Source organism: Eleutherodactylus coqui, chromosome 5 (genome assembly GCF_035609145.1).
Source record: "Eleutherodactylus coqui strain aEleCoq1 chromosome 5, aEleCoq1.hap1, whole genome shotgun sequence".
In the NCBI taxonomy this organism is placed as follows: Eukaryota; Metazoa; Chordata; class Amphibia; order Anura; family Eleutherodactylidae; genus Eleutherodactylus; species Eleutherodactylus coqui.
Genome location: NC_089841.1, coordinates 29,084,947 through 29,103,603, shown reverse-complemented (window position 1 = coordinate 29,103,603; position 18,657 = coordinate 29,084,947). Strand labels below are relative to the sequence as shown.

General features: G+C 44.8%; 1 protein-coding gene across 1 annotated transcript in view; it reads right to left on the bottom strand.

Moving 5' to 3' along the window:
* LOC136629113 (zinc finger protein 271-like) overlaps window positions 1–17,444 on the bottom strand; it is a 31,840-nt gene extending 14,396 nt beyond the window's left edge. The window contains exons 1-7 of the mRNA XM_066605248.1: window positions 17,055–17,444; window positions 9,692–9,795; window positions 9,355–9,534; window positions 9,149–9,272; window positions 9,002–9,066; window positions 1,193–1,295; window positions 404–501 (exon numbers count right to left, since the gene is read on the bottom strand). Of these exons, the coding sequence (XP_066461345.1) occupies window positions 404–501; window positions 1,193–1,295; window positions 9,002–9,066; window positions 9,149–9,272; window positions 9,355–9,534; window positions 9,692–9,787 (666 nt within the window). The 5' untranslated portion in view covers window positions 9,788–9,795; window positions 17,055–17,444. The remainder of the gene's footprint in view (window positions 1–403; window positions 502–1,192; window positions 1,296–9,001; window positions 9,067–9,148; window positions 9,273–9,354; window positions 9,535–9,691; window positions 9,796–17,054) is intronic.
* Between the last annotated feature and the right edge of the window lie 1,213 nt (window positions 17,445–18,657).

Sequence of the window (18,657 nt, the reverse complement as noted above, 5' to 3'; positions counted from 1 at the left end):
CTTCATGGTGAGTAGAAACGCTCTAAAAAACCGATTTACATGGGTAGTTTGTGATGCTTGCTTAACATGGGGGACTAGGGTGTGAAAAATTTTTCGTTTTGGCCGCAGGACAACCCCTTTAATGCTTCATTCAGTGCATGACAATATTCTGTTTGCTTTAGCACCAGTTGGTTGCAATCGTGCAGTTAGTCTGTGATTTACACTGAAGAACTTTACATTTGTTCCACACTTAATCTCAATTGCAAATTGGATGTCCAAAAAGGTGGAAATGCAATAATATGATTCATGAAACCAGACACCACTACCTACCATAGCCATCAACATGAAAGAGACCGTAGAAAAGTTTAGTAGAAAGCTGCATTACCATCTATAGAGGATTTGAAGAAATCTCAGCTTCATCTACCTGCTGGTTCTCTGGGACACTTGGCTTTTCTTCTGGACTGTTCTGGGAATATAAACTGCTGGGACATTCCTCTGATGGGTTTCCTTCCATGAGTCCATCTGTAGGAAACACACAGTGACAGAATAGATTATCTGCATGTGATGAGCAGATGATGGGCTCTAGGTCACCTTCAATGACGTCTCCCCTCCTTACACTGCTGATCAGCCATTATATGTCTTTTCTGCTTTGTCTTTAACCTTAACCTTAATATCAATCAGATTTTCACACAAGTTCCATCACTTTATGGTCAGATTCTGGTGAGACATCAGCGTCATCTACCTGCTGGTTCTCCGGGACATTTTCTATTTGACAGTCCTGAGAATATATAGGGCTGGAACATCTCTCTGGTGGGTTTTCCCTGCTGGAACCATCCACAGGAAATAACCAGAGACTGAATACATATTTGTGTCTAGCTGATATATCCGGCTTCACTCGAGTTAACTTGGTGTTTACCTGTTCGCACAGGTGATTTTATGAAGTCATGGAATTAAATATGAGGAATTAAATATGTATACACATAGAGGAGCATTAGATTCTCCTCAGACTGCATGTACTGGGGCCCTCCTGCAGAATCTGTCACCCCTTCCACTCTCCTCACTTTTTACCCTTAAAGGCAACACCCTTTTTCATTCAAATTTACCCCCAGATTGGTGGTTGCAGGCCCTTATTAGCCTTAAAGGCATGCTCCATCCCATGTTACATGGAGAAATAGTCAGCTCTCCTCTGCTGTATTTAATGGTTACTACTCACCTGTGTGGTTACCTGTAGGAATCCCCTCTTTACACTGCTGATCGCCCCTCACATTTGTCTCTGTAGTATTAATATCGGTCAGATCTTCATCCTGATACAAAGTCTATGAGACAGATATTGTAACAGTCAGCAGACAGTTGTGTGAAATGTTTTACTTGACTAAAAAAAAAAGATCATTAATTATCACAATGACCAAAAATGACCTGACAGCAGTAGTTATCAGAGTCACATCAAAGTGGATGCACTTTTTAGGCTACAATTGCTCCTTAAAGGGATTCTGCCACGAAGTTCATGGACAGAATCATGAGTCATGGAGGTGAGCCGTCCTGGCTTTTCCCCACCTACATCATGCAGACTGATAGCCATCACTCTGTATGCTGACTTGCAGATGAGCTCTGTGACTTCGAGCTCATCTGCAAGTCAAATTTCATGAATCTGGTCCAGGCATCCTACTCCAGGCATTTGGCACTCACATTCTGATCGCCATGATGCTAGGAGTTCCCTTTCAATTTCTTCCTAGTTCGCTCTTAGTGGTGAGAAGATTTAGTAAGGAGTTCTTACGTAACCTCAACATATGTCTGTGTGAACTTATCTTGGTTTGTTATTGAGTTATCTGTTTATAGAATGTCCAAAAGGAAACCTCTTGTCCCAGAGGGTTATGTTCTAACTACTGAAATTACTTGGAGGTTCCCACAGACATTTCTCTAGCTTTATCTCTATCTGCCCAAAGCTGTGTTCCATGTGTCCTCAGGAGGCGGAATCTCTTACTGGAAAGTGAGATCTTTTATTTCTTTATGTGCTGCTATTTTAATGTTTTAGACATATGAGTGTGAGGTTGATTGAGACAAGCGGAACTCAATGATGCTGGCTATAGAGAGCAAATACTAACCATTAGCTTTTTGGTGTCTTGACCATAGAGGGTCTTGGTTCTCAATTTTGATACATGATTGGGGTCCTTGGGGAAGGCCGAGTAATAAAATTTCTAATTGGCTACTGAGGCTATCCATGTGAAGGTGTATTTCTTTATGGAATGAACTAGGATTATCACCCTGAGTTATTCAGAGGTTCAAGGGAATTGTCTTAGGTTCTCACCTCAGGCAAAGTGAGAGTTTTGCCCAATGAGTCTTCCAGGGCCTCTTGCATATAAATAGTGTTAACATTAAATTGGACACATACATAAGAGCTTGGAGGTATTTAAGCACTTTGTCAATCACTGATATGCTTCTTTATTTTCTGCAGCTGCATCCATTGCCTGATGTCCATTTCCATGTCCTTCTTGATGGTGTCCAGCAAACATGTCTTTTGTCTTCCATGCTTCCTTTTACTACTGACCATTCCAAGTAGCACTTCTTTTTCAGGCGAGTTCGCCGTGAATTCGTCCTAATCACATGTCCAAAGTAGGTCAGTCTCATGATCTTCTAGGGACACCGTTGGTTTAATATGTCCAGGAGAGCTTTGTTGGTGACCCTAGCTGTCTAAAGGATCCATAGACATTTTCTCCAACACTGTAGCTAAAGTATGTTAATTTTTCTTTTGTCTACGTGTCACAGCCATATGTTGCAATCAGGAAGACCATGGCTGGGATTTACCCTAGTTTGATGGTGACTGAGATATTATTTCACTTCCATATTGTGTCCATACTCACCATGGTCGTACACCCCAATGCTAATCGATGCTTAAGCTCACATGTCGAGCTACCTCTATGGTCAATAAGGGAACTAAGAAATACAAAACTATTTCCTGCTTTGATTTCCTTGTTGTTGACCTTTATATGGACTTCCTTGTTGGCAGTGGCCATGATATTTGTCTTGTTAATCTTCAGGTGAAGTCCCATCTGCTCACTTTCTTCTTTTAGCTTCAGGAGCAGCGTCTCAGCTACCAGGGTCATATTTTCAACCCAATACCCTGATCATTTAAGACCAGCCAACTCATGATCACATCAGCATAGAGGTTGAAAAGAAAAGGAGAGAGGATGCATCCTTGTCCTGTGCCAATCTGTATTTCCATAGTTGGTTCTCACTGTGGCTTCTTGATTGCTGTAGAGGGACCTGATCAATGTGAGCAAGTGTGCTGGTACTCCTACCTCCCTAAGTGCTTTCCAAAGCTTATTATGCTCAATGCAGTCAAAAGCCTTGGACTAAAACAAAGAAACAGAGGTAGAGCTTCCAAAGAGAAGCCACTAAAGACAAGAACAACTTCCTTGAATTAGCCTATACGAAGGGTCACATCAGGGAATTATTTGTCATTGTGAAACAGGTGAAGAAGCCTTTCAACGTCCGCCAAGCAGCCATCAAGGACCATTAAATGAAATCAGTGACTAGCAGGATATTAAGAAGAGATGGAAAGAATATACAGAAGATCTGGTGCCAGCAGTGACCACCCAGGCATTACATCATACTTCAGGAGCAAACAAAGCTAAGGGGCTAAGAAAAAAAGGAAAAATAAGATTAGTAAAGTTTTACTATTTAAAAAAAGAATAAAAAACCCCTCTGCCATATTTATAATAAAAGAATCTAAATAATGAAACAAAATACATATTTGGTATCACTGCGTCCATAAAAATCTGATATATCTGTGAAATGCAGTATTTACCCCTCACAGTGAACGTCGTCCGAAAAAAAAATAAAGAACTGCAGAAATGCACTTTTTGTTTTTTTCTGCCTCCCAGTAAAAAAAATGCAATAAAAAGCGATAAAAAAGTCATATGTATTCCAAAATGGTACCAATGCAAACTACAGGACGTCCTGCAAAAAACGAGCCCGTGAACAACTTAGTGGGCTAAAAAATCAAACAAGTTATTGCGCGCAGAAGATGGCGGCAGTAAATAATTGAAAAAAATTAAATGTCTGAAAAAAATGAAAATAGTACAGTAAAAAAAAAAAATCAATATAAGTTTGGTATCATAAAGTAATCATGTCACTTTTGTTGCAGGTTGTGGTCTGTAGAAACGAACCGGAAGATGGTGGAATGTCGTTTTTTTTTCTGGTTACTCTGTTTTAAAAGTTTTTCAGTACATGACACTATGTAACACACTTTTTGTCCCTGGCAAGTGAGTGTTATGTCAGTGAGGATGTGGCATTAGCTGGTCAAACACAGATTCATTTGGGAGAGGCTTAGGGATAGTCATTCCAATACAGATCAATGTGGGAGAGGCTCATGGTTGTCTAGTTGCAGCATTTCTGGGCTTCCTTGCTCTTTCAAGTCGGTGTCTGAATTTTTGACTGCCCGACAAATAGGAGAAAAATGCTTGTCCCATTCTTAGGGCTCCAGCACACTGGTGACCGTGATATTGCCTTGTGAAAAATCGCAGCAAAATCGTTACCTTTTTGCCGCAATTTTTGAGCGTCAGAGATTTTTTTCTTGCAAAACATCCCTGCCACCTGAAATTTTCTCTTGTGTTTTTTATTGTGATTTTTTAATGCGAAAGTCAAGAGGACTTTCTAATGTGAAAAATTAGAGATGAGCGAACCTACTCGTTTCGAGTAATTATTCGATCGAGCACCGCGATTTTCGAGTACTTCCGTACTCGGGTGAAAAGATTCGGGGGTGCCGGGGAGCAAGGGAAGGCGTGGCGAAGCGGGGGGTAGCAGCGGGGAACAGGGGGGAGCCCTCTCTCTCTCCCTCTCCCCCCCACTCCCCGCTGCAACCCCCCACTCACCCACGGCGCCCCCCGAATCTTTTCGCCCGAGTACGGAAGTACTCGAAAATCGCGGCACTCAGGCGAAAAAGGGGCGTGGCCGAGTAGGTTCGCTCATCTCTATTAAAAATGCATCGCATAAGTTTGTGTTTTGCGGTATGATAAAAAGGAGGCTCAATAGGGAAACATGGTAGATTAAAAAAAAAAAAGCGGTTAACAGACACGGGTGCTCTTAAACTGGTAGGAGGCAATTTTAAATTCAGTACTAAATGTAATAGAGGACCGCCGTAGTCAAGCAGCAAACGGAAACACTCCTAGATGCCACGACAGCACCTTTCAAAATGTTAACAAAGCTCATCAATTTAAGGATATATGGCAAGAATTTAATCTGGAGGGATGAGAATACACACATTTCTCCCATGCAAACGATTCCTGGTCCAGAATCGACTATGTTCTTGTATCTCCTAACCTGCTCTCTAGAGTTACTAAAACCGACATTGGGGATTTAGTGATTTCAGACCCCGCCCCAGTGATACTGTCATTACATGAATCATTGTTGGGGGGCTGGTGGTTAGAATTTATATCAGATAACGAGACGCACTCTGATAGTCCTCAATTATTATGGAACACAGCTAAAGCGGTCCTTAGGGAAGACTGATCTCGTATGCAGTCTCACTGAAAAGGAACATCAAGGACAATATAGATCATTTTAGTGCACTCTTGCGCAAGGCATATACTGTATTTCAATCAGGGCCAAGTCCGCATAGGAAATGGGTAAAGATTAATGAACTGCATGTAATATGGCTAAAAAAACTAGAACAGTTATCATATTCGCGTAAAGAGGCTCGGTTATTCAAATTTGGGAATAAGACAGGATAAGTGATGGCCAATTTGGCAAGAGGACTGTTCGATGCATCAAATATATCAGGTTTGAAAGACTAATTGAGCAAATTACACTCACACTCCAAAAAAATAAATGATGTTGTTACGGTATATTCCCCTTGATACGCCAGCCCAGGTGCACTAGATCTCACCCGCAACCCCTGTCCCTGCCTGCTTGCCTCCACTCCTGGCTAACCCCAGGCGGGCAACTGGGCGGCGATTCCAACTTTCACTAGGGACCAAAAAGGGACGCTGGCGTAACTGGATGGAAAGGGTAGAATACCGACAGAAAAGGCAGATGTAAATAACCAACACGAACAATACTGAGCAGAACTGAGGCAGATGGAAAAACCTGGCAGGTAATAGCAAAGTATAGCAGACAAGATGACAGAAGCAGGAGACCAACAGAGGCAGACTAGCTAGCACACTGAGGGAAACCAATAACTGGCAGTGATTGCAAGTATTGATTTACTTATTAGAAGTTCTACATAGAGGCACTCGATTTCAGATTTGTACTTGAGATTTAGGGAGGGTTGGGAAAACACAGTATAAATCTTGGTTGTTCAAGCGATGGATACGGGAAATCGGGGACTCAGAAATACCTCAGATGGTGGGAAATACCTCAGATGGTGGGAAATATTCTATAAAATACTACATGCCGCAATATATGGTTTTGATGTCCCTCCACACCCCAGGGGTCCAGAAAGACTATAGGCATGCCCCAGATGCTCTCAACCAAAAACTGACTTCTTAGATGGCATCTGGCATTGCCCCAAAATAAGATCATTTTTGTCAGAGACTCAACTACTGGTGCGCGAGATTGGGGGACTGACTATACAGTTAACACCACAGGTTTGCATATTTCACTCTCTGACTGATCAGACAAAAAATTCTAATATGTTACCCGCTATTCTTTAAGTAAGTAAAAGATGCTTGCCGATTAATTGGCTGCAAGCTAAGCCCCCGGTGATGTCAGATATACTGCAACGGTTAAGGCATCTTTTGCGAATGGAAAGATCGGAGACGGAGAAGAGTGCAGAATGTCAAGCTTCTAAATTCTTTTAAAAATGGCGGCCTTTATAGAGAAGTTTCCAGATGCAAACAAGATCATTGAATGTATGAGACCATTCAGTAACACAACTTGGTATTACACCCAGGCTGATATGAACCGTTTGCGAAAATACTGAGGTCCAACACATATGGAGATGGGGGTCTTCTTGCATTGCGAGTTATATCCAACAGAGCTGTTGATCTAATGTTTTGTTCCTTTTTTAGATATTCGGCAGCCATCTATTGGTTCCTGGGCAACTTGCATATTGCTGTCGGGGTTCTAGGATGGGATGGAGCAGGCTCTCTTTTTGTTGGATGGTGGTCAGAGGCCAGTATAGACATTTATGGGCTCCTCCACGGTGAGTGATACTGGGAGATGGTTGGAAGGCGGCCTGTTGGAGTTGATGGCTGGCATATGGCTTTAGCTCCACACGTGGTTTAATGTTATGAGATCTATAGGAGTTCTTCTATGTTTGAAGTTTGGAATTTTACCATAATTAATAAAGCTGTGGCCAACCATCACACACCAAAGGAGAAGTTGTGTTGTGTTATGTCTGTGTTTCGGAATGGAAGGAAGGCTTATGAGTAAAATGTTTTGGTTGAGCTGTCTGCCATCTCTGGAGCAACTACTCAGGGGTGTTACTTCAGTAACTGCTAAGGCAGGTTAATTCTCCTGGTTGTAACCCTCATTATGCATCGCCTGTGATGTTATGGTTTTTGGAGGCGAGATACGGCTTAAGCAGATTTTATAGTTACATATCTACCTTGATGGGGTTAATCATTCCTCCTCCACCACCGAGTGGTGCTCTCTAGTGGTGGTGTAGCATTGACTTTCTGCCCCCCTCTTCTCGCTCTGACAATAGTAGGACTTGACACCCCCTGCACAGTGGTCCTGCTCATTGTATTATTAGTTCCTCCTGCTACCTCCTCCCATTTCCAGTAGGTTCATCAGCTGACTGCCCTCTGCTATTATTTATGAGAGTTCTAATTAGTTTGCCTTTGGGCTAGGTTACCCTGCTTCTATGTGTGTGTATAAAATCTTTAAAACCTCCATCTACCTCATGGTCCTGTAGCTTATTTAGGTGACTACAGATGTGATTGATAATACCTCCTAGCAGGCAGAGATGGTACTGACAATAGCTGCTCATGTCATGTTGTGCTGATGCATCACAGCATTCATAGCTCAGAAAAGTGAAAGAGAAAGCAGGGAAAATGTAAACATCAAAATGGTGCCTGATAAGCATCAGAAAGGAGTCTGCACTGTATGGAAGTGACCGCAATACACATAGAAGACATTCAGAGGATAACAGACAATCAGATGAGGGGTGCATTGATGGAAAGATGTGTATTTGCCATAGTGGCATTTCAAGGTAAAGCTATAAACATTGTCTTTCTATTATATAACTGTCAGCCATGTTTTCAGCTTTAGAGATGTTCCCTGCATGTATTACAGGGTTCACAATTCAACTTCATTGTTTACCTTCAGCCTGATGAATTGTGGAACTATAACATTAAAATGATCAAGTTTTAGCAAAAGCGGACCTTCATCATTCTTTCCCAAAGCCTTCATGTAATGCACGCACGTCAAACTTAAGGTCCCTCAGCCGAATCCAGCCTACTACTTCATTTTATGTGACCCAACGGCTGTGTGGCAACCTAACAGGCATTTCACTCACCCAGCCTACAGCATGGCGGCGGTAGCTGCTGCTGAGACCGTGACCTCTGACTCCCCATAGTGTCTGCGTGTGCCATCCCATACGCAGCGCAGTCGCCAAGGGGAGAAGTCAGAGGTCACAGACTAAACAGCATTTGGTGGACCAGAGCTGCAGGCTAGGTGAGTGGAATGCCTGTAGACATGTTGCCTGCCCAAGGGCCAATAGAGGGGGTCCCTATTACTGCTGGGGCCACTAATGAGGGACCCTGTTACTATTGGGGCCATTATGGGGGGCTGTAATACTACTGGGGTCACTATAACTACTAGGGCCAATATAGGGTATACTATTACTACCAGGGGTCACTATTACTATACAGTCTTATAATTACAATCGATCCTTTGAAGGCAACCATAAGACTGGTGTGGCCCGCGGTGAAAATGAGTTTGACACAACTGATCTGATATCTCTGGTCAGCGGTAATCCTGCCATCTCCACCGGCCTCATCACATAAGTAGAAGACATCTAATAAGACTGAAGACAAGAGCTTCACAGCCTTCTACAGATCAGAGGGACATCTCCATCTACCTGATGGTCCTGTGGAAGAAGAGGACGGGGACATCTCTCTGGTGGGCTTCTCTTACTGGATGGAACTGCAGGAAACACAGACAGACACTGAAGTCATTCTTTACATGCAGATAATAAAGTCCCCGTGTATTTAGTCCTGTCTATTACCTGGCGATGGGAGCGGCTGGTGGTCCTCCATTATGGTGTCCTTGTACAGATCCTTGTGTCCTTCTAAATACTCCCACTCCTCCATGGAGAAATACACAGCGACATCCTGACACCTTATAGGAACCTGACAACACAATATACTGTCATTACCCAGAAGCCTCCAGTGCTGTTACTGTATAATGTCCCAGCATTCCCTGCAGCATCACCTCTCCAGTCAGCAGCTCAATCATCTTGTTGGCGAGTTCTAGAATCTTCTGTACATTGATGTCCTCATGTATCAGGGGGTGAGGTGGTAGCACAGGGATTGGGCTCAGGGGTTTTTCCCATCCATCACACACAGGAGCCCGACAGCCATCACTAGAGGTCTTCTTCACTACTGTGTAATCCTGTATATGGGCAGACATTATTAAATATCACTACAGACATTTCCAGAGTCCATCACCTCTCCAGTGACATCATCAGCATCTCTCCCCTCTCCAGTGACATCATCTGTTATTACCATGGATAATAATGATGTGATGTGACATCATCAGAATCTCTCACCTCACCAGTAAGCTGGAAAAGTATATCTAGGGTGAGATTTAACACACTCTCTGCCATCTTGTTTCTGTCCTTCTCCATCTTTGATAATTCAATCATTTAGAGACCTGAATGGAAATAATATGAACTAATGTAAAAACCACAAAAAAATTATACATTTTCTAGAGACAAAAAGTGGAAACATTTAAAAGTGTTTTCCCATTGCTTAAAGGAGATGTCTCGAGGAAGCAGTGAATTTTTTTTTTGCCCAGTCCCCCTAATTAAGCATACATTACTAATCACCCATGTAAATGACTTTTCTAGCTGGTTTGTACTTACAGTTCCAGCGTTTCAGCAGCTTATAAAAATTTTCCCAAGATGGCCACCAGCTCTTTTCCCTTCGCTTGCTGTAGCCCGACGTGCGCGCTCCCGAGACGCTACCAGCTGTGTCTCCCTGACAACCAGACGCCCCGCAGCCGCCGACCGGACCCCTGGATTCAACGCGGCCGACCACGGCACACAGTCACCCACCGCCAGGCAGCAGGTAACCGGCGCAGCCCCCCGGCCCAGCGACAGCCCCCCCCCCGGCCCAGCGACAGTTCCCCCAACCTAGCGACAGCCCCCCCCCGGCCCAGCGACAGTTCCCCCGGCCTAGCGACAGCCCCCCCCCCGGCCCATCACTTACCTGGACGGCTGGGCGGCTGGGCGGCTTCTCGGCTGGGCGGCTCTGCACCTTCCTCTAACAGACGATGGTACAGAATGGCCGCTCCAGCGCGCTCCCGAGCAGTGACAGCTCGTCTGCGCATGCGCAGAAGAGCTGTAGCGGGGAGCACACTGAAGCGGCTCGTGCTGAAAGGAGAAGACCAGACTGCGCAAGCGCGTCTAAAAAAGCAAGCTGCCAGCGAATTTAGACGGAACCATGGAGACGGGGACGCTAGCAACGGAGCAGGTAAGTGAATAACTTCTGTATGGCTCATAATTAATGCACGATGTATATTACAAAGTGCATTAATATGGCCATACAGAAGGGTATACCCCCACTTGATTTCGCGAGACAACCCCTTTAAAATTGCTTCACAACCCCTGTGTCCTACCTGGTTGTTGCTGACCGGGACATGTGACTGCTACAGCCAATCACTGGTTAGAAAAAGTCATTGGCCAGTGATTGGCTGCGGCAGTCACGTTTTGATCAACAGCAACCAGGAAGTACCGGGTGGTTGTGAAGCAAGTCATGGGAAAACGTCTTTAAGGAGATATTAACCCTTTGCAATCCAATTTTGGATTCAGGGTTTCCTAGGGGGCTTTCTCTTTCTGCCATTATATAATGGTGCCGTTTGCTGGCTAGAGCCAGTACTGCGGTATGGAACATGCTGGAGCGGCCCCCCGACAACAGAGCTGCCAGTAATATACAGAAAGAATACTCTGCCGGACGTCTTCTGACATCGGAGCTGTACAGGCTTCAATCAGAATGCCTTCAGAGGTCAGACAGTGGATTGGAAAGGGTTAAAGGGAACCTGTTAGGAGGTTTACGAAGAGCGAACTACAGGCCACAGAAAACCCCGTCAGGGTTCTCCTCACCGGGATCAGTTGGACTGATAGCTGACCCAGGCAGGGAGAAGTCAGCAGCGACCGCCCCACTGACTCTTCTCCAAGTTCAGAGCCGCTTTTTGCAGTGTTTTAGAGCACAATATAGATGTCTGCAATGTACATGCGTGTTGGGATGTATGTGTGACAATATACATGTCTGCAATGTACATGCGTGTTGGGATGTATGTATGACATCGGCAGCAGAATCCTCCCAACAAGTTCTGACCTCAAAGCTCAACAACTAAACTGATGGAACCGGCTTATCAAGCACGTGCCGAACTTGGATACCGCTGGACAGACCCCGTTGACAATAATGAGATCTGGATGGCATTTTCCTGAACAAAATAGAGCAAACATTTTTGGGGTCATTTCTTAGAGATTTCTCCATTTGAAAAAAACAAAGTCAGAAAGACCATCTTTGTATAATAAAAAGCCACCAAAACAACTTGTAAAGAAACATATGAAGTTTATGGCTTAAAGAAAGACTTGGGGAATTCAGATAACTATGAACTAAAATGGAGCAACCAGTGTCAGGCAGCTGCTGCCAAGGCAATGGGATGATGGGGTGCATCAAACATGTCTACGGGCGCATGACAAGTACATTGTTCTTCATCTTTACAACTCATTGGTCAGACCACACATGGGATATTGTGGACAGTTTTAGAAACCTATACTCAAAAAGGATGTATCAGAGTTTGAGCGGGTGCAAAGACGGGCAACTACAGAAATAAATGAAAAGGGCAAAATACAATCCCCAGAGAGGTCATCAAAACTAATATAGTGCCAGGTTACATAGGATAATGGTGACGGTAGTGACAGAATAGTGACCGGTGACATCAGATAGTGGTGTCAGTAGTGACATAATAGTGAGCGGTGACATAAGATAGTGGTGACGGTAGTGACAGAATAGTGACCGGTGACATCAGATAGTGGTGACGGTAGTGACATAATAGTGACCGGTGACATCAGATAGTGGTGACAGTAGTGACAGAATAGTGACCGGTGACATCAGATAATGGTGACTGTAGTGACAGAATAGTGACAGGTGACATAAAATAGTGGTGACAGTAATGACAGAATAGTGACCGGTGACATCAGATAGTGGTGACGGTAGTGACAGAATAGTGACCGGTGACATCAGATAGTGCTGACGGTAGTGACATAATAGTGACCGGTGACATCAGATAGTGGTGACAGTAGTGACAGAATAGTGACCGGTGACATCAGATAGTGGTGACGGCAGTGACAGAATAGTGACAGGTGACATCAGATAGTGGTGACGGTAGTGACATAATAGTGACCGGTGACATCAGATAGTGGTGACGGTAGTGACAGAATAGTGACCGGTGACATCAGATAGTGGTGACGGTAGTGACATAATAGTGACCGGTGACATCAGATAGTGGTGACAGTAGTGACAGAATAGTGACCGGTGACATCAGATAGTGGTGACGGTAGTGGCAGAATAGTGACAGGTGACATCAAATAGTGGTGACGGTAGTGAACGAATAGTGACAGGTGACATCAGAGAGTGGTGACAGTAGTGACATAATAGTGACCGGTGACATAAGATAGTGGTGAGGGTAGTGACAGAATAGTGACCAGTGACATGAGATAGTGGTGACGGCAGTGACAGAATAGTGACCAGTGACATCAGATAGTGGTGACGGTAGTGACATAATAGTGACCGGTGACATCAGATAGTGGTGACGGTAGTGACAGAATAGTGACAGGTGACATCAGATAGTGATGACGGTAGTGACATAATAGTGACCGGTGACATCAGATAGTGGTGACAGTAGTGACAGAATAGTGACAGGTGACATCAGATAGTGGTGACAGTAGTGACAGAATAGTGACAGGTGACATCAGATAGTGGTGACAGTAGTGACATAATAGTGACCGGTGACATCAGATAGTGGTGACAGTAGTGACAGAATAGTGACAGGTGACATCAGATAGTGGTGACGGTAGTGACAGAATAGTGACTGGTGACATCAGATAGTGGTGACGGTAGTGACAGAATAGTGACTGGTGACATCAGATAGTGGTGACAGTAGTGACAATAGTGACCGTTGACATCAGATAGTGGTGACGGTAGTGACAGAATAGTGACCGGTGACATCAGATTGTGGTGACAGTAGTCACAGAATAGTGACTAGTGACATCAGATAGTGGTGACAGTAGTGACAGAATAGTGACCGGTGACATCAGATAGTGGTGAGAGTAGTGACATAATAGTGACCGGTGACATCAGATAGTGGTGACAGTAGTGACAGAATAGTGACTAGTGACATCAGATAGTGGTGACAGTAGTGACAGAATAGTGACCGGTAACATCAGATAGTGGTGACAATAGTAACAGAATAGTGACCGGTGACATCAGATAGTGGTGACAGTAGTGACAGAATAGTGACAGGTGACATCAGATAGTGGTGACTGTAGTGACAGAATAGTGACCGGTGACATCAGATAGTGGTGACGGTAGTGACAGAATAGTGACCGGTGACATCAGATAGTGGTGACAATAGTAACAGAATAGTGACCGGTGACATCAGATAGTGGTGACAGTAGTGACAGAATAGTGACAGGTGACATCAGATAGTGGTGACTGTAGTGACAGAATAGTGACCGGTGACATCAGATAGTGGTGACAGTAGTGACAGAATAGTGACTGGTGACATCAGATAGTGGTGACAGTAGTGACAGAATAGTGACCGGTGACATCACATAGTGGTGACAGTAGTGACAGAATAGTGACGGGTGACATCAGATAGTGGTGACGGTAGTGACAGAATAGTGACCGGTGACATCAGATAGTGGTGACAGAATAGTGACCGGTGACATAAGATAGTGGTGACAGTAGTGACATAATAGTGACCGGTGACATCAGATAGTGGTGACAGTAGTGACATAATGGTGACAGGTGACATCAGATAGTGGTGACAGTAGTGACATAATAGTGACAGGTGACATCAGATAGTGGTGACAGTAGTGACAGAATAGTGACCGGTGACATAAGATAGTGGTGACAGTAGTGACAGAATAGTGACCGGTGACATTAGATAGTGGTGACAGTAGTGACAGAATAGTGACCGGTGGCATTAGATAGTGGTGACAGTAGTGACAGAATAGTGACCGGTGACATCAGATAGTGGTGACAGTTGTGACATAATAGTGACCGGTGAGATCAGATAGTGGTGACGGTAGTGACATAATAGTGACCGGTGACATCAGATAGTGGTGACAGTAGTGACAGAATAGTGACCGGTGACATCAGATAGTGGTGACAGTAGTGACAGAATAGTGACAGGTGACATCAGATAGCGGTGACAGTAGTGACAGAATAGTGACCGGTGACATCAGATAGTGGTGACAGTAGTGACAGAATAGTGACCGGTGACATCACATAGTGGTGACAGTAGTGACAGAATAGTGACAGGTGACATCAGATAGTGGTGACAGTAGTGACAGAATAGTGACCGGTGACATCAGATAATGGTGACGGTAGTGACAGAATAGTGACAGGTGACATCAGATAGTGGTGACTGTAGTGACAGAATAGTGACCGGTGACATCAGATAGTGGTGACGGTAGTGACAGAATAGTGACCGGTGACATCAGATAGTGGTGACAGTAGTGACAGAATAGTGACCGGTGACATCAGATAGTGGTGACAGTAGTGACAGAATAGTGACAGGTGACATCAGATAGTGGTGACTGTAGTGACAGAATAGTGACCGGTGACATCAGATAGTGGTGACAGTAGTGACAGAATAGTGACTGGTGACATCAGATAGTGGTGACAGTAGTGACAGAATAGTGACCGGTGACATCACATAGTGGTGACAGTAGTGACATAATAGTGACCGGTGACATCAGATAGTGGTGACGGTAGTGACAGAATAGTGACCGGTGACATCAGATAGTGGTGACAGAAGAGTGACCGGTGACATCACATAGTGGTGACAGTAGTGACAGAATAGTGACCGGTGACATCACATAGTGGTGACAGTAGTGACAGAATAGTGACCAGTGACATCAGATAGTGGTGACAGTAGTGACAGAATAGTGACGGGTGACATCAGATAGTGGTGACGGTAGTGACAGAATAGTGACCGGTGACATCAGATAGTGGTGACAGAATAGTGACCGGTGACATAAGATAGTGGTGACAGTAGTGACATAATAGTGACCGGTGACATCAGATAGTGGTGACAGTAGTGACATAATAGTGACCGGTGACATCAGATAGTGGTGTCAGTAGTGACATAATAGTGACCGGTGACATCAGATAGTGGTGACAGTAGTGACATAATAGTGACAGGTGACATCAGATAGTGGTGACAGTAGTGACAGAATAGTGACCGGTGACATAAGATAGTGGTGACAGTAGTGACAGAATAGTGACCGGTGACATTAGATAGTGGTGACAGTAGTGACAGAATAGTGACCGGTGGCATTAGATAGTGGTGACAGTAGTGACAGAATAGTGACCGGTGACATCAGATAGTGGTGACAGTTGTGACATAATAGTGACCGGTGAGATCAGATAGTGGTGACGGTAGTGACATAATAGTGACCGGTGACATCAGATAGTGGTGACAGTAGTGACAGAATAGTGACCGGTGACATCAGATAGTGGTGACAGTAGTGACAGAATAGTGACCGGTGACATCAGATAGTGGTGACAGTAGTGACAGAATAGTGACAGGTGACATCAGATAGCGGTGACAGTAGTGACAGAATAGTGACCGGTGACATCAGATAGTGGTGACAGTAGTGACAGAATAGTGACCGGTGACATCACATAGTGGTGACAGTAGTGACAGAATAGTGACAGGTGACATCAGATAGTGGTGACAGTAGTGACAGAATAGTGACCGGTGACATCAGATAATGGTGACGGTAGTGACAGAATAGTGACAGGTGACATCAGATAGTGGTGACAGTAGTGACATAATAGTGACCGGTGACATCAGATAGTGGCGACGGTAGTGACATAATAGTGACCGGTGACATCAGATAGTGGTGTCAGTAGTGACATAATAGTGACCGGTGACATCAGATAGTGGTGACGGTAGTGACATAATAGTGACCGGTGACATCAGATAGTGGTGTCAGTAGTGACATAATAGTGACCGGTGACATCAGATAGTGGTGACAGTAGTGACAGAATAGTGACCGGTGACATCAGATAGTGGTGTCAGTAGTGACATAATAGTGACCGGTGACATCAGATAGTGGTGACGGTAGTGACATAATAGTGACCGGTGACATCAGATAGTGGTGTCAGTAGTGACATAATAGTGACCGGTGACATCAGATAGTGGTGACAGTAGTGACAGAATAGTGACCGGTGACATCAGATAGTGGTGACAGTAGTGACAGAATAGTGACCGGTGACATCAGATAGTGGTGACAGTAGTGACAGAATAGTGACCGGTGACATCAGATAGTGGTGACGGTAGTGACAGAATAGTGACTGGTGACATCAGATAGTGGTGACAGTAGTGACATAATAGTGACAGATGACATAAGATAGTGGTGACAGTAGTGACAGAATAGTGACAGGTGACATCAGATAGTGGTGACAGTCGTGACAGAATAGTGACCGGTGACATCAGATAGTGGTGACGGTAGTGACAGAATAGTGACCGGTGACATCAGATAGTGGTGACGGTAGTGACAGAATAGTGACCGGTGACATCAGATAGTGGTGACAGTAGTGACATAATAGTGACCGGTGACATCACACATCTTCTATGGTCTAGATGGCGGATAGAGTTATGTCGCTCACCGGCGGATCCTCCGTGTTTCTCCCTACAATTTCTGCGTTCGCTCCGGACGTTCCCGCAGGTTTTTCTCCTCTTCTACAACTTCTGACTTGCAGTGAATGTAATAAACAATGGCGCTGCTCTCCATAGACGGCGCCTCCCTGTGTGGGAGACTCACACCGACCTACAGATGACAACGTGCTGCCTTCTTCCTGTCACTGCAGAAAGCCCCTGAGCTGCCGTCTGTCGGAGATCCCTCAGTGGGCCCCTTCCTCACAGCTCCTATAGGACTCAGTGGCCAGTGCAGGGTTACAGTGATTAACCCTTAAACTCCTAATTGTCCCCCCTGCTGTGTGAGGAGCACATGTCACCTCTCAGGCAGTGAAAGGGTTACAGCTGGTAACTCCCAGCAGCGACTCCCATCATCCACCAAGGGGCGCCGGCTCCTTCATGAGGACCCATCATACGGCCTGCTGATGACAGAAGGTCTCACAGCCCTCCCGTACCTCCACCAGGGTAGATGCTGGAATGGAGGGGCTCCTAGGAGGTCTGAGGACAGGAAGTCACATGGTGGTGAGGTCACATGACTAGAAGGGGAGGAGCTTACTAATAATGCAAGTCTATGGAGATAGAAGAAGAGGAGGCTGCTGGGAGGGCTGTGACTGGGATGGAGGAAGGAGGGATGTTGTGTCTCTCCATAAAGGAGAGCACCCAAAAAGTGCATGGAGACACCTAGGGGTGGGGGATGGTATCGTCTCTTCCCAAATAGAGCAGCCTGAAGGGTTGTGAGAAGACCCCCTATGTCTCCACACCCTTTTCCTGTTTGACCCTTACGGCCCCCACACACTTGTGTTTTTGGTGTGTTGCGTTTTTAACATTAGAAAGTCCTATTGACAATCGCGTTACAAAAACAAAGTTAATGTCAGCCTATATATATATATGTGTGTATAGCAATGCTCTGTCGGCATGGAGGAGGGAGTGACAGCCTGCAGCAGCGCCGCAGATCATCGGGGAACGCCGGAGGTGGTGATTTTTTTTTTAACCTGTAGTTCGTTTCCCCATTGAAATGCATTGGAACTCATTAATGGCATCTCAATGGGGAACAATGCCTTGACATAGGAGTTTTTGGACTTACGAGCTCCGTGTCGGAATGAATTAAACTCTTATGTCAAGGCACCACCACTGTGTGTATATATATATATATATATATATATATATATATATATATATATATATATATATATAATAATAAACTTTATTTGTATAGCGCCAACATATTCCGCAGCGCTTACATAGACAGGGGGGATACAGAAAGACAAAAGTACAAACATTACAGAACCACGGTTACATAGTAATCAGTTGATGTAAACAATAGGGGTGAGGGTCCTGCTCCAACGAGCTTACATACTACAAATAGTGGGGTGATACAGAAGGTAAAGGGCTGGAGATGTGCACGGTATGGCGGGGTGGAGAGTGAGGGGTGATATACACATAGACAATGGTCAGACATTTAGCCGTGTGACGGCAGAATCGGTATGACTGCAGGAGTGGTTTATGATGGCTAGCAGGGATTGCAGTCAGTAGGTCAGGGAGCATGTTATCAGGCGGAGTACAGAGGGGTTTGTT